At 33.4% G+C, this 17,711-nt stretch overlaps 1 protein-coding gene across 1 annotated transcript in view; it reads left to right on the forward strand.

Moving 5' to 3' along the window:
- LOC115874794 (protein C-ets-1) overlaps positions 1–17,711 on the forward strand; it is a 408,685-nt gene that overhangs the window by 26,909 nt on the left and 364,065 nt on the right. The window contains exon 2 of the mRNA XM_030890076.1: positions 12,062–12,181. Within this exon, the coding sequence (XP_030745936.1) occupies positions 12,062–12,181 (120 nt within the window). The remainder of the gene's footprint in view (positions 1–12,061; positions 12,182–17,711) is intronic.

Genomic DNA, 17,711 nt, shown 5'->3' on the forward strand with positions numbered 1-17,711 from the left:
AGGGCTTGATACCAAACTGACCTGCGACCGACATTTGGAAAATGTCACAAGGAGGGCGGTGACTACACTAGCGGTTAGCGGTAGTCAGACGCCTTCATGGAAAAATATGGGACCTCAGACCACAGATGGTGCACTGGCTGTCCACTAGAGTGGTGAGGCCTTCAGTAACATATGCATTCTTGGTATGGTGGCCTAAGGTAATGCAACAAACAACAATGCTCAGCCTCAGCAAGGTGCAAAGACTTGCTTGTCTGAGCATAGCAGGGGCGATGAAATCAACGTCCACTGCATCAATAGAGGCGCTTCTGGACCTTTTCTCCTCTTCACATAGTGATCCAGGCGGAAGCAAGAATGGGACTCTATCGACAACAAAGTGTCTTGTCTCTGGGAAATAGGACAGAAACAGGACACTCAAAGATGGGAAATCCTATTAGGGGACCTCTGCTCCAAATGAGATCGGACCAAATGACCCCTCTTTATCACTACCACACGAGGTGTGAACTCGAGGTGAACAAAAGGTGAACAAAGGTGAACAAAATGGATCGAGGAATGTGGACAGATATATCATTCCTTCTGGATGGACTAACTTGGTATACAGACGGGTCAAAGACCGCTGAAGGAACAGGAGAACAATCAGAAAACAGGCATCCGAGGCAACGAAAATGCCGATAAGCTAGCTAGGCAAGGATCATCGGCATCTTATCTTGGTCCAGAGCCAGTACTGGGAATACCCAAATGTATGGCCCGTAGTGCTCTAAAACTCTGGATCAGGGAAAAGCAGAATCTTTTCTGGAGAAACAGACAGGGGCACAGGCACAGCAAGGCACATCCAAGGACCTAGCTCTAAAACTGCAAAAGAACTGCTAATGCTTAGCAGGAATAAATTGCGGATTACAACAGGCCTCTTGACAGGACATATGGCTGTCAAGTGTTACCTGAACAAGCTCAACCTATCTCAAGGAAGTCTTTGCTGCTGACTATGCGATAAAGATCCTGAAACAGCGGAACACATAATATGTCACTGCGAGGCTCTGGATCGCAAGCGACACTTTTTATTTGGGAAAGCTAGGCTAGAACCGGAGGAACTATGCTCCCATCCTATCAAGGACCTGCATAAGTTAGTGCAGGGCACAGGGATAGGAGAATGGGTGCAGATATAGAAAGACAAACACAATAGGCCTCACAGGTCGCAGTGTTTCCGGCAGAGGACGGCCCCTTATTGTGAAAAAAAAACTCTTCATGGACTGTTGCTACTAACAAATCCATGTGATTTTCAGTAAAATCATCTGCTTCTCCACCTTTGCTTTGATTTAGCCACTCTAAATCGTTGTTACTTGTGTACAGCAGTTTAGTAACTCGTCTTGTTAAATGTAAACTTAAGCGCGCCATAATTTTTCATCAAATATGGAATCAGGGACCACATTTTCATTATATCAATACTAAATAACTTTTCATCTATTGATGGATTTTAATATACAGAAGAATTCTGTCAGATTTTGATATTTTTTGGTCTAGAAACATGTTTTAAGTCTCATTCAGAACCTCGTAATTATATGGTGGTTTCAATTACACTTTTTACTTAAGATTTTAAGATCATACACAATGCCTAAAAAAAGCAATTAAAATTAATAGAATATTCTAGCAACAGCTTGCCGTAGTCAGTTGTATACATACAGAAAGCCTAATAATTAGCTTATAAAACAATAAACTTTTGATTTCTAATCATAGTTTCTCTTGACGGATGATAATCAAAAACCAAAATGACATTAGTTGCAGATTTCGAAGTATAATTAGTGGTTAGGTTAGGAGCCATTTACATGATATAATATTTTACGTAAACGGAAAGGAGGTGATAATATGGAAGGTATTGTGAGAATCAACCTTTATTCGGAACCACGCAATTAGTGGAATAAATTACTGGTTTCAATTAGCGTACAAGTTTGTTCCTTTAATTTCAATGTAAGCATTCAGAACGTCAAAATTAGTGGTAGACATTTTCAATTAGTAGAAAAAGTTATAAGACTTTTAACTTTTGCATTAATTATCTTTACAAAATTTGCGAGAAATGTCATTTTGGCCATCTTCCGTCAAAATTAATTGTGGCTAGAAATCAAAAGTTGATTTTTTTCTAAGCTAAATATTAGGCCTTCCCTATGGATACAAGTGACTAACGGAACCCTTTGCTAGGATATTCTATTATTATTTATTTTTTATTATTCTATTCGATTAACTTTTTTTCTACTATTAAAAATTACTACCACTAATTTTGACGTTCTGAATGCTTACATAGAAATTTTAGAGACAAACTTCTACGCTAATTGACATGACTAATTTATTCCACTAATTTCGAGGTTCTATGAATAAAGCTTTACTTTAAATTTTCTCACATTCTTAGAGTGAGGACACAAATATATCAAACTCTAAAAACAACCAAACGCCAAGAATTTGTTGAAACCCTCAAAAAAGGCGTTTTATAACCAACGTCTAGACTAGTTTGACCGTTTTGCGCGATGTTGTGGTGCAATTTTTGGATCCAAAGTCTCTTAGTGACGATGAAAAGAAAACTGTTTTAATTTTTCAAGCCAGCTGCTATCATTTTCCATTGTTTTTTATCGAAATTTATTTTATATACTAGTTGAAGCCTGGCGCATCCGCCACGACATCAGGAAAAAAAATACCTTTTGTTTGTTTTAATTAAATGAAAAACAAAAAATCCGGCGACGACAATTTTTAGAAGAGCCAATTAGCTATCTTTTAGTAAAAAAATCAACTTTCTAGAGTAAGTCGTTACTTCAGTAGAGGCGACACAGATAAACATTACCATTTTATATATGTAGATTGTAAAATTATATGGGAAGCCTTGAATATTTTAGAAGTAGATAGACCCCTACTTAAGATAATAAAAGAGCTCTATAATGAAAATAAAGCGTACGTTAAGATAGGACACAGACAATCCAATCCAATAAATGCCACAAAAGGGTTGCGACAAGGATGCAGCTTATCACCTCTAATCTTCAATGCTTGCGTTGAAATAGCCCTTAGGGAATGGAAGAGGAGATGCCAAGGCATGGGAATACCCATTGAGGAAGATACACTGTTTACTCTGAGCTTCACGATCAGGTCGTGATTGCGCAGGACTCTTTCGATCTGGATTTCATGACTAAGAGGCTTTACCAAGAATATAACAAATGGGGACTTCAGGTTAGTCTAAAAAAGACAGAATACTTAGCTGTCAATTCCAACGCTTGTTTTGAAGTCTTCATAGATGATAACGTCCAGATTCAACAAGTAGACAAATTTAAATACCTGGATGCTACTATCAACAACGAGGGTTTGGGCAAAGAAGAAATACAAACCCGAATTCAGAAGAGCAAACAAGTTATTAGTTGTCTTAATAGCCTCTGGTGGGACCGAAACTTGTCTGCAACAACTAAAAAGAGACTTGGACGAACATTGGTGGAGTCAGTTCTTTGCTATGGTTCAGAGCTATGGACTTTGAGTGCAGATACGAAGCGCAAAATCCAAGTTGCTGAAATAGACTATCTTAGAAGGAGCGCAGGTATATCTAGGATGGAAAAAAGACAAACATCGAGGTCAGGCGTATTATGAATGCATCGGAGGAGACAGTGCTAGATCGAATTGAAAAATCCAGCTTAAAGTGGTTTCGACATGTTCTACGTATGCCGGAGAACAGGTGGCCAAGAAAAGTTTTTCAATGGACTCCCCAGAGTAGAAGAAAGAGCGGCAGACCTAGAAAATCCTGGAACGGAACGGTTAAGGAAGCAATGGAAGCTCGTAACCTAGAAGCTGATGACGCACTAAATCGAGACGTGTGGCGTAGGGTAACGGGAAGGCAGCAATAGGCTGTAGTTGGAAAAAAGTATCAAATACTTATACCAAATCCCGTTTATATATATATATATTTGTTAATTATTCTCGACCGTACGATTTAAATGTGGTATAATATCGGGAAGCGGTCTGTTTCAATTAAACTCACTTTAATCTAAATAGCTCTATATTTCGACATCATTTATGTCTTCATCAGGAGCGTCAGCTAAAAACAATAGTCATTACAATTGTAACTTAGGAATAAAAGTTTTTTCATTAAAATACGTTACAACAAATTAATAAAACAAAACAAAAATACTACTTACAATTAGAGTCAAATTTTACAAAAAAAACATACAATAATGTAAAATAAACTACTTTGATCTACAAACCACCATTGACAACGTACGTATATAACATAAACATGAAGTGTATTAATATCAAATTCTTTCGCTTTAGTGAAGAGCGAACGCTCCAAGAAACAAACAACTAAGAAAAAAAAATTATAAAAAGATTGTAAACTGCATATTTGCAGGCATCGCATCCCATCTTATTTTTGCTGCTATATTTAAATGTATGTGTGTTATTTTATTTAATTGATTTATAATTCCCTTAATAAATTACAATATATGGAACTAAGGCTGTCAATATCCGATCTTGAATTTATAGAGTTTTTGTTGTTATTAATGTGAACCATTTCCAAAAAAATTCTTTTTCGGAAATTGCCTTCCTGTTCCAGTATAGATGCACTGTCGTAATCAAATTGATGATCTTGCACTGTAAAAAATCAGCCTGAGTGAACACATATTTCTCAGAGAGTGAATTTTTTGAGTGAAATAATTGAGTACATTTTCATCTAAAATAGAGTAATTCATCATTTTAGCGATCATTTTATCAATAGCGATTGAATAAGCTCATGTTCGAGTTATAACCCTTATCTTTGAGTAATGGAATAGAAAAATTCACTTAAAAACTCATGTTATAGTTTAACACAATAAAAATTTGAGCCAAATCACCCAGTTTAGAGTATTTTCACTCATTACTAATCATACGTCATACCCGCTTGTTCGATACCGAATAAGCTATTCCCCTGTTCCTCAGTTTTTAATTATCTGTTCGAGTCGTAGGTAGTCTTGTCCCTCCAAAGGTGCCAAGGTTACAAGCCCATAGTGTGTGTGTAAAGTGTGACAGTGGCCGCGTGGCGTGGTGAAGCAAATAGGAACTCATAACTCCTAAATATGTTTTATATGTATAAGAACATTTTTTTTTCACATCGCAGAAGTCCGCCCAACATAGCATAGATTCAAATTCGACTGCGTCCACTGATTGCCACAATGCTTGGATGTTTCCTTGACTAATTAGCGTAGCGAAAATATAGGTACTTTCCCTCAATCTGGTACTGGGAACTGGAACATTAGGCAGAATAACATTTTTTTTTAATTTTCAGGAGGAAAAGTATCTGGATTTTCCGGGGGATTTTCGTTATTAAAAGTTAGTTTAGAAATTAGAAATATTCGAGAATGTTGGCAGCCGAGACGAATGCTCTTAATAAAGCGGATTTTTGCGATGTGATGCAACTTTTCTAGACATCTAGCTTAAAAAGTTCCTGTATTTTTTCCAAAAAAAGTTGAAAACTTTTTAAAATGTTTTTGATATTATAATAATAGTGTTATATTTGGTTTTATTTGTTTTTATTAAATAAAAATGACAAATAAAAATATTTTTGAAGGTTCTACAGTTTTTCATTTGGTTTGTTAAAAAAACGAAATATTCGAAATTATTTTTTTAAAAGCTATATGTAAGCTAACTTGTTATTTTATTACAAGTGAACAGATGCCTGCCAAAAGTGAATTTTAGGAAATGGACATGTTCGAGACCCTGTCCTAAACTGAAACTCACCTTTGAAAGGCACCTGCCCACCTGTTATAAAATAACAAGTTAGCTTACATATAGCTTTTAAAAAAATAATTTAGAATATATTTTTCAATACTGAGTGAAATTAATACTCAGATATGAGTACTAATCGAGTTAAGTGTAACACAAATTTGAATAAAAGTCACTCAATAAAAGGTGTACTTGAACTCAACACTTAGTGAGTTCACTCATTTTAAAGTGAATAAATGATCAAAATCGATCAAAATCCTACTCAAGGTAAACCATAATAAGTAAAAAAGGAGTCTTTCGTCTAATCTCCATTGAGTGAAAACACTCAGTGCTTTTCACTCTGAGAATTGAAGATTCACTCAGTTCTGTAGAGTGGAAATTTCACTCAATCGGGTGTGGACAGAAATTGAGAAAGTATTGAGTGAAATTTGAGTGAAATTTCACTCATTTTTTTTACAGTGTGGTTCTGAAAATGAATACCTACTGCACAAGACTTTTTTCCGAGACGGCAGTCACTCTTGTGTTGCGTAATCCTCTGTTTAAGATTTTGTGATGTCTGGCCTATATAACATTTATCGCATTGCAAACACGGAATATTATAAACAATATTACTCCTTTGCAATATTGGTACCCTATCCTTAGTCCTAGAGAAGCAATTTTTAGATGTTAACGAATTATATTTAGCAATTCTAATATCATATTCTTTTAAATATGAAATAATGTTATCTGTTAAGTTCTGTATGTAAGGTAATTTTTTATAAACAATATTCAAACCCTCCGTGGTCTTTGTTGGTGTATACGGTTTACTTGTATTATAAATTAGTTTTCGTAATATATTTTTTGGATAACCATTATTAACGAATATATTAAATAACTTATTCAAATTTTCTTTATGAAAACATGCATCTGATATATACAACATCCTGTTCTTTAAGGCGATAATTGTATTATATTTCTGACTAGTAGGATGGTTTGAATAATAATTGATATATCTTTCTGCATCTGTGGATTTTTGATACCAGTCTGTTATAATGGAATTAGAATTGTTCTTATTATTCTTGTGTCCAAAAGGCACACCGCCATTGTTTTCAGTTTCTACTGTAAATTGTATGTTGTTATTAATCGAATTAAAAATTTCTAACGTGTTATCAATTTGATCTCGTGGAACAGAAGTAACTAAGTCATCAACAAACTTGCAGATAAATGGAAGTTCAAAAGGTAACCGTGACTTTATTTTGTCCAATAAATAATCCATCACAATCAAAGCTAATATAGGACTAATTGGAGAGCCCATAGGTGTCCCAAAAATCTGTTGGTAAAACTTACCCTCAAAAGAAAATGACAGTTATTAAAAAACAAAGATAATATAGTTTCAAGAAGCTGCTTTTTGTTAACGTGGTGTTAATTTCAATTTCTTGCCAGTATATTTCTATTATTTCTAAAACTAAATTGTATGGTATATTAGTAAACAGAGAAACAACGTCAAGTGAAACTAACACATAATTCTCTGGTAGTTGTTTATTTTTTACTCGATTTACAAACGAGAATGTATCGCGTACGTTACAGTCTGTTCTAGTTGACATAGATAGTGTTAAAATATCAGAGAGAAACTTAGCTAAGTTGTAGGTAGCTGATCCTATAGAACTTACAATTGGTCTTAAAGGTACATTCTGCTTATGTATTTTTGGTAAACAGTACAATTTGGAACAGATGGATTTGTAAATTGTCAAATTTTTTGCTGTTGTTTCACTCATTTCGTTTTCCGATTTAAGCTTTTTTATGATATCATTGAGATGTCTCTGTGTCTTGGTTGTTGGATCACTATTTACAGATCTATAGGTGTTGGAATCACTTAAAAGTTGATAAGTCCCGGAGATATAATCAGTCTTGCTCATAGCCACAGTACACCCACCCTTGTCTGCTTGCAATATATATAAATTAGGACACTGTCTTAAAAACTTTTTTGTTATTAAATATTGTTTCTGAATAAAAGTCAATTTACAAAAACGTGTTTGATTTTGAAAATTCGTAATATTGTTAGTAATTTTAGCTCTGAGAATATTTTTATTTTCATCAGGTATTTCGTAAATTATATTTTCGATATCTGCCAAATAGTGCCCCACATTCATATTTAAACCAATTGGTGAGATACCAAATTTTGGGCCTAGTGAAAGAAAATCTACAACATCCTTTGGTATATCTATATCTGTTAAATTTTTAAACCATTTTGAATTGTTCAAGAACAGTTCACTTTTATTATTATTGGATAATTTAAGATTATTAAAATTTTTTAAATTACAAGTTTTAACTTTTTTAAATCTTCGTTCATAAGCCGATCTTAATCTGTCCGAATACTCATTAAAAATATCTATAGGAAGAATGCTTTCTAAATCTTGTTGTATATCATTAATTGTCAATTTGATCCATTTTATATTGTTATAGCATGATTTTATTTCTAAATTAAGATTCTTTTTACTTAACTTTAATATGTGTCTCCACATTTCTTCATGTACTTGCCAACTAGTCGTCTGTAGTAAACTTTCCATTGCTTTTGTTGTGTTTTTTATATGTCGGGGCAACGTATTAGTCCTTCGACATCTCAGTAAGAAGTTTCTTCGGTTTACATTGTTCGCCAATTTGATATTTAAAGATGACCATTTTTTCATTGACACATCAGTCTGTTTACCCAGGAGCGTTCGCTCTTCACTAAAGCGAAAGAATTTGATATTAATACACTTCATGTTTATTTTATATACGTACGTTGTCAATGGTGGTTTGTAGATCAAAGTAGTTTATTTTACATTATTGTATGTTTTTTTTTGTAAAATTTGACTCTAATTGTAAGTAGTATTTTTGTTTTGTTTTATTAATTTGTTGTAACGTATTTTAATGAAAAAAACTTTTATTCCTAAGTTACAATTGTAATGACTATTGTTTTTAGCTGACGCTCCTGATGAAGACATAAATGATGTCGAAATATAGAGCTATTTAGATTAAAGTGAGTTTAATTGAAACAGACCGCTTCCCGATATTATACCACATTTATATATATATATATATATATATATATATATATATATATATATATATATATATATATATATATATATATATATATATATATATATATATATATATATATATTGTAAAATTGCTATTTTTGGGGCTTACTCAACCGGGTCTCACAATGCAAATTCACCTCAAATATCCATTTAGTTGGTCATTGGCAAGCACTCTCTCATTGTACATGAAAATAACAAAACAAACATTTACTGATCTGGATAAAATTGATAGTTAAATAGTAAGACTCACCCGGGGGTACTCCGTCCCCTAGTCACTGACATCACTGATATTCTATTCAATATATCCCATTCCATATCTTCCATCTAATTCAAATATTATTCGGATCTATTGCTTAATAATCTTCAACAACTAGCTAGTGTTACCTGAAATAGTATAGGGGCTTCCTCCGGACGCAAATCTGCCGCTAAACAGATTCGCATCCAAATCGATGAGGCTAATGGGGTCCTCATCAACGCCCCACCATGTCAATCGAGAAGCAAGAGAGACCTCAAACTCTCAAGGCCATCCTCGAAGGAACGACGTCACAAGAGGTTTTCTACTTCCATCGTCAAAAGACTCGCTACTTCCAAATGTCAGCTCTGTGACAAAACACAACACTACAGCCGGCCGGCCTATCAACTACTGCCCCGCCGCCGGCAAGCTAAGCCTCCTCTTACATCACACAAATATTTGCATCGCTTGCCAATGAATCATACTATTTTCTCTAATCGACTTTCAAATAGAGTATTTTAGCATTACTAGATAAATAAATAGAGAGTTTCACCGAAGGAATGCATATTGTTTATTAGAATAGTGAATAAATAAAAGCATTATTATGACGAATTTATTTTCCAAGTTTTACAAGATTTAACTCAAATCTGGATATGACTGCTTATATTATGCTAGTTTTTATTAAAGACAAAAACATTCACGTGATGTTCTAGTTAAATAAAGCATAACGATATGCAAACGTTTTTTTTTTAATTTCTCATAATTTCCAATAAAACTAAATGATTATTACCAATTTTAATATAAAAGCTTAAAAAATTGTCTTGGGTACTTACTATACAGGGTGCTACAAATTCGAGGTACGAGCATTGGTATCTCGGAAACCGTAATAGATACGAAGATGGTTAAATTGGGGCAAAGTTGCGCCTTGGGCTGTTCACCAAGATGCCATCAAAAAAGTTTTAAAAATTTCAAGGATTGCTAAGTTTTTTGGAAAAAACGGATTTTTTTGAAAACTAATTTTATTTTTTCCTGTCGTTACTTTTTAGAAAATCAAAAACTAATTGCACATTCTCATAGCCACTTTATTAGGGCTATCTGATAGTATTTTTAGATTTTTAAATTAGCTGATAATTTGTGAGATACAGAGGCCAACTTAATTTTTTTAAATACGGACCTGCATTTTTTATTTCACATTTTGAAAGGGCTCAGTCTCCTGAGTACAGTAATATGCCACATTTTATATTTTTTTTTGTTTTTGGTACCTTAACAACAACAAAACTATTTAATTATTATTTAAAAAAAATCAAGCCCGACTCTGTTTTTTAAATTATTTAATCTGATTATATTCATTGCAACAATATTGATCAGTGCTAATTAATATTGAATAAGGAAAATTGTGAGCCAATTGAAAGATTCAAATAAATAAAATCCAGATCAGCAATTTAAAGATATTATTTTTAACTTTTCTTATTGTGAATTTGAAATTCTCAGTGTACGATCTAATAATTTGCATAATATTAGTTATTATGAATAAATTAACTTCTACAAACTAGTTTCTAATGCTTTACATAGTCTACATGTTCGAAAGGGTTATCACCCTCCCTATTACACAAATTTATTTTTCGTTCAATTTTATTTATAACTTTTGAATAGATCTTCTTATACTTTCGAATGTATTTTGTACTCTTTATTGTAAATACCAAGCTGTTTTGATTTCACTTTTTTGTAAAATTTGTACCTGTCGAATTACTTGATCATCTGACAGTCCAGGAACCTCGCTGGCCATTATACTGCTCTACCATTTCCAATCCAACTTCCGGGGAAATGATTTGATTGTTTATACTAAGTCACTGTTAAGTTTGAAAGCTTATCAATATTGTAAAGATGAATATATTAAATATTAAAAAAACAGAGCCAGACTTAAAATTAGTTTAAATAAATTGTGTCCAAATTTCCAAAACAAAAAAATATATTAAGTGTGGCATATCATTGTACTCAGGAGAGCGAGTTCTTTCATAATCTGAAATAAAAAATGCAGGTCCGTATTTAAAAATAATAAGTTGGCCTCTGTATCTCACAAATTATCAGCTGATTTGAAAATATGAAAATACTATCAGATAGCCGTAATAAAGTGGCTATGAGAATGTGCAATTAGTTTTTTGATTTTCTAAAAAGTAACTTGTGTACATTTGTTGTGAAAATAATTAACAACCCCGCTGTTCCCCTGTCTATTAAAGAGCGTTTAATTTTCTGACGTGACATACACGAAGTTAATATTAGGAATGGAGGTGAGTTGACGATGCCTCATCATCGGACAGCCATTTTTCAGCGCGGGTTTTCATATAATGCCGTTAAGGGGTATAACTCGTTACCAATAGAATTGTTGAATTTGGGTGAGAATGCGTTTAAGCATAAATATAGAAAGTATCTTTTTTGATGCATTCGTAATTTTTCATATTTTTCTTTTTTTTTATACTTTACTTTTGCATTGTATATTTGAAACTTTTATGGCAATTTGTAAAACATTATATTTAATTATTAAGTTTGCATGTTCTGGTTAAGTTGAGTAGCTAGACTACGCCAGACTTGCAATTTTGTTACCGTCTTATGTATTTTTTTTTGTAAAATAAAGGCAATTTATTATTATTATTATTATTATTATTAAACGCCCGAAAACTAATTCGGCCGAAAACGGTTCCACTCTGACCGTAGCCTTACACTAATTTTTGCTCGAAAAAAATTACGTGACATTTGCCAAAGACTCCTCTCTCGTCCACGTTAGATTTAGTGAGGTTTGGCCTCACCCCCTCTCTCTCCACCACTTGATCCCCTCACGTAATTAATGGACTGATTTTATTACATCTAGTTTGTATATTTTGAGTACCTTCGTTTTGTACTGTAAGGTTTGTCTATTTATATTATTTGTCTGAAATCGCGTTAAAAAAAAAAGACAAATAGTATGAACGGCATTTTAGATCTAATGTTAAAAGATATTCGTTTTGTTATTTTCAAAGCAGTGTTTATTTACTTCACTTCTATTTTTTTTTAATTTCAGATGGAGCTAGAGCAGTATCCGTATGAATACGATACGAACAATCAAAATTTCTATGACACGCCACCAGTTAAGAAGGAAAACATAAGGAAGGTCACATTTAACCTTCCAGTTTATTCAAAGGTAAGTTAATCCAATTTTATTTCTTAAAGTCGTATTTTGGATCACCTTAAAGTCGTATTTTGGATCACCTTTGAATATCTGTATTACATCAAGGTTATACCGGGTGGTTACATCGTCGTTGGAAACCTAGGAAATCCCATGCAAATTTTGAACTGTCTAAATATTGGCTACTCTATTAATTTTACAGTTAAGTCTCGTAAATAGATTTTTTTAAAGGTCTGCCTATGGTATTCAGCATAGACATGCCAAATTTGAATAATTCTGTACAAGCCGATTTTAAGTAATTTAAGAAAAACTGCATCTATTTTTAAATTAAAACGGTAGGTAACAATGCAAAACCAGTCAAGTGTCAACATACCTTAAGTTGTCTAAGTTGTCAATATACGATTTGGTCATTGTCAAATGTAATTTTTTATTCTCTCTACACTACTACGTTATAATAATTACGGTTAGTGTCCCTGAAATGCATTTTTGTAATGTAAGACTGGTTCAAATGAGGCAAAAGCCTAATATTTAGAGAATATAATTTGACATTGACAAAATTATAGGATGACAACGTAAGGTACTAGTCTAAGAGCTAGCAACGTTTTCGAGAAAGTATTTTAAGACGTCTGGCTCTTTGATATATCTTTTATTATGCTCTCTGGAACAGCGTGCAGGCCGTCTGGCTGACTTGTGTCTAGCCCTAGCAGGCAACTATTAAGCCCGACCAATCACGTTAGAGTTTTTGACAAACACAAATGAATTAACACACTCCACATAACCACGCTAACCAACCTGATTGGTCAAGCTTAATAGTTGACTGCTAGGGCTAGACACTTCTGTCTGGCTGCCGATACACGTTACGTTCACTACTGCGCATCCAAAGAAGATCCTCTATATTTTACTTAGCGCTTTAAATTCTAGTATTGAATAAAAATCGAGCAAGTCTCCATTAGCTCGGCGCGTAGAGCTTTCGCCTATGAAGCGAAGGTCAGTGGTTCGATACTGGCTGGGGGTGCAACTTTTTTATTTTTTTTTTCGTTTATATTCTGATAGTAAAGTATTAAATATTTGCTTTTTTATCACCAGAACGGATAGCGTTTATGGGTTTATGATCCGTAGTGCATATAAGTAGAATTTGGTACTTTCATTTGTTTTGAAGGATTATTGTGGTAATTAATTATTAGATAGGTTTTGGATGGTCTGGCTGCCGCGCCGGTAGGTTGCGTTCACTACTGCGCGTCACATGGGTACAGGGTGTCTCATTTTCGTGCGTTTTTTGGGATTTGGGGTATCTGGGATTTCTCGTTTATGAGTGGAGATACAATGATGCTTTTTTTTCACATTACTTTGCTAGTTTTTTATGTAACTAAATATTCTACCCCTAGATTTGCGCATTTTCTACACATTAACATTAATCAATCTTGTTTAAAAAGTATTATTATTTTATTTAATTTAATTTAACTAGATAATTTTTTCTTTTCCATCGTTATCTTATCAAATTGATTATTAAAATAATAAACAACAGCTGAAAAAATATTTTGAAGAAAGACAGGCAGAAATTACCTTAATAAAGCATTAAAATGTTAATTTTTATATGTTATGTTTAAATCTTTAGAATGAAATTATAAACGAGAAATCCCATAAAACGCACAAAAATGGGACACCCTGCACACATGTGATGCGCAGTAGTAAACGCCGGCGCGGCAGTCAGACCATCCTAAACCTGCCTAATAATTAATTACCACAATAGTCCTTCAAAACAAATGAAAGTATCAAATTCTACTTATATACACTACGGATCATAAACCCATAAGCGCCATCCGTTCTGGTGATAAAAAAGCAAATATTTAATACTTTACTATCAAAATATAAACGAAAAAAAAAAAAAAGTTGCACCCCCAGCCGGTATCGAACCACTGACCTTCGCTTCATAGGCGAAAGCTCTACGCGCCGAGCTAATGGAGACTTGCTCAATTTTTATTCAATACTAGAATTTAAAGCGCTTAGTAAACAATAGAGGATTTTCTTTGGATGCGCAGTAGTGAACGCAACGGGTATCGGCAGCCAGACGGGCCGCATGCTGTTCCAGAGAGCATAATAAAAGATATATCAAAGAACCAGACGTCCTAAAATACTTGTTTTCCCGACGTTGCTAGCTCTCGTACTATACGTGCCTGGTTTTGCATTGTTTTTAATAATGTTTTTGCATTTGTTCAGTTTTAATTTAAAGATAAATGCAGTTTTTCTTAAATTTCTTAAAATCGGTTTGTTATTAGTTCAAATTCAGTTTACTTATACCTGTTATAACGTTAACTGTATTTTGGAGCATTCTTACATTTTTTCAAATCTGACGTCACACAGTGGGGTATTTGACACCGATAGTTGATCGAAATTATTTTTATGTAGACCCAGTGGCGGATACAGAGGCGGGCCCATGGGGCCCGGGCCCCCCCTAAAACTTGTAAATTGTGTTAGATATTAGGCTTTTTGGTTAAAAATGGCGCCCTAAAAAGCATATTCTACATTACTTTTTATTTTGGGCCCCCCCTAAAATAAATTTCTGTATCTGCCCCTGTGTAGACCTTATATAAATTATTGATATTTTCAATTAAAGAGGAAATAATATGAACAAAATAAAGGATAATTTGTCGATTCTAAAAAAAGGAAGAAAAATCACTGTTCCAGAGTTTCCACGATCAATGCCACTTATACCAGTAGTAATATCGCAACTAATACTACTAATGCTACGCCTGCGCCACTAAAGTCGCTACTAATGCCAAATTGTGCTATACTGCTAATGGCACTAATGCGATCGCTTTGTACACAACAATGCCATCGCGGTTTACACCTCGCATTAGTGTATCACTGATTTGCAAATTAGAGGAAACCAAGAATATTTTTCTTATTTTATCAGCAAAGTCGCAAAAAGTCGTAGTATTTTATTTTACTGTATGAAAGCCCAATGTTTACTAAGTAAAACCTATATAGACAATATGCTGAATTCTTCGAAATGCGCAACTAAATCTATAAGTAATAATAAAAATGTCACAAATTTAATCAAATTTTCTGAACGCCTAACTTTTAGTTACAAAAAAATCGTTAGTATAGAGAATATCAAAATAAATAATATGTTTTTGTAGAATACATACCTGCAGCTTGCTGAACCATTTTCAATCAAAACAATAATATAAAAGGAGCACAAGAACAACAACAATTTATAATTTTAAACATAAAATTTAGCCATTTACCTCTTATCTGTGAGAAGTAACAACTTTGACGTTCCGTTGAAACAGATGAATGCCACTAAACACACCCATGACAACGCCATTCATTGCAGACATAATTTAACTTATCATTTATCTTTTTTGGGAAATCTTAAACAAATTTGCTTTTTCGAATTTCGATCACCTTTTTCATGCTAATATTCCACTGTGCGTCGTGACTTAAAAAAATAGTGTTATGTTATATATATGAATTATTATTTATTATATATTCTCTTTTATAGCCTCGTTTGTTTTTCTTTAAGATGCTATCGGTTCATTCATCATAATGTTTACGTTTGTAAAATCTATTCTGTCCTGTGTCCCATGAATGCTGATAAATCTTAGATTTGCAAAAATTGCCCTTTTTTAAAAAATCTTATGTTCTTTATTTCATTATTATTTTAAATAACATTTAGCGGGCTATATAGGTGTTTCTCCAATATAAAATGTATCTCATTCACATGGTACTGTATGATTGAAATAAAAACGGCGTCCAGTTGGCTTGAAAATGACGATCGATGACATTCCCGACATAATTTTACATATCAAAATGACAGCGATCTTCATTTCATGCCGCTTTTTTTGTATATTACATTTTTTCATTGTTGTTAGGTGTTCATTGGCTTAGTGTGGATTGAATGAAAAATGGGTTGTGGGCTGTTTACCAAGATGCCATCAAAAAAGATTTAAAAATTTCAAGTATTGCTGAGTTTTTGGAAAAAAACTGATTTTTTTGGAAACTAATTTTATTTTTTCCTGTCGTTACTTTTTAGAAAATCAAAAAACTAATTGCACATTCTCATAGCTACTTTATTAGGGCTATCTGATAGTATTTTTATATTTTCAAATTAGCCGACAATTTGTGAGATACAGAGGCCAACTTAATTTTTTTAAATACGGACCTGCATTTTTTATTTCAGATTTTGAAAGAACTCAGTCTCCTAAGTACAATTTTATACTTTACACTTTTGCCACACTTTATACTTTTTTTTTTGTTTTGGGTACCTTAACAGCAACAAAACTATTTAATTATTATTTAAAAAAATTTCAAGTCCGACTCTGTTTTTTAAATTATTTAATCTGATTATATTCATCGCAACAATATTGATCAGTGCTAATTAACATTAAATAAGGAGAATTGAAAGATTCAAATAAATAATATCCAGATTAGCAATTTAAATATATTATTTTTAACTTTTCTTATTGTGAATTTGGAATTCTCAGTGTACGATCTAGTAATTTGCATAATATTAATCGTAGTTATTATGAATAAATTAACTTCTACAAACTAGGTTCTAATGCTTTACATAGCCTACATGTTCGAAAGGGTTACCACCCTCTCTATTGCACAAATTTATTTTTCGTTCAATTTTATTTGTAGCTTTTGAATAGATCTTCTTATACTTTCGAATGCATTTTGTACTCTTTATTGTAACTGCTGAGATGTGTTGATTTCACTTTTTTGTAAAATTTGGACCTGTCGAATTACTTGATGTCATCAGACGGTCCAGGTACCCCGCTGGCCATTATACTGCTCTACCATTTCCAATCCATCTTCCGGGGAAATGATTTGATTGTTTATATTACATTTTATTTATATTATTTTTTATTATTTTATTGCATTTTTGCATTTAATTTTCCGTATTCAACCCACGTCATTGTTAAGTTTGAAAGCTTATCAATATTGTAATGATGAATATATTAAATATTAAAAAAACAGAGCCGGACTTGAAATTAGTTTAAATAAATTGTGTCCAAATTTCCAAAACAAAAAAAATATTAAGTGTGGCATATCATTGTACTCAGGAGAGCGAGTTCTTTCAAAATCTGAAATAAAAAATGCAGGTCCGTATTTAAAAAAATTAAGTTGGCCTCTATATCTCACAAATTATCAGCTGATTTGAAAATCTAAAAATACTATCAGAGCCCTAATAAAGGATGTTTCACGGTACACCGTGACGGGCCGGAGCCGTGCGACGGTGAAGGCACGGCCAAACATTGTCAAATGTTATTTATACTTATACATTCATGCTAAGCCGAGCACGGTCCGAGCTTCGCCGGAACGCGTCCGTACCCCGTCCAAGAAATGTCGGTGTACATTTTCCTCGGATCCGCTACGTTCCGGCCCCGTTGCGGCAAACATAAGTGTGCGAACACAGTGCAAGCAGATTAGCCGCTTACTGGTAGTCAGCGCCAATCTGGGTACCTATTCTTGACATCGTTCGCAACTTTGCGTATACGCATCACGTGTATTGTTATAAACAGGGTATCCCAGAAATAAG

Source organism: Sitophilus oryzae, unplaced genomic scaffold, assembly GCF_002938485.1.
Source record: "Sitophilus oryzae breed Bouriz unplaced genomic scaffold, Soryzae_2.0 scaffold_1297_pilon_pilon, whole genome shotgun sequence".
Lineage (NCBI taxonomy): Eukaryota > Metazoa > Arthropoda > Insecta > Coleoptera > Curculionidae > Sitophilus > Sitophilus oryzae.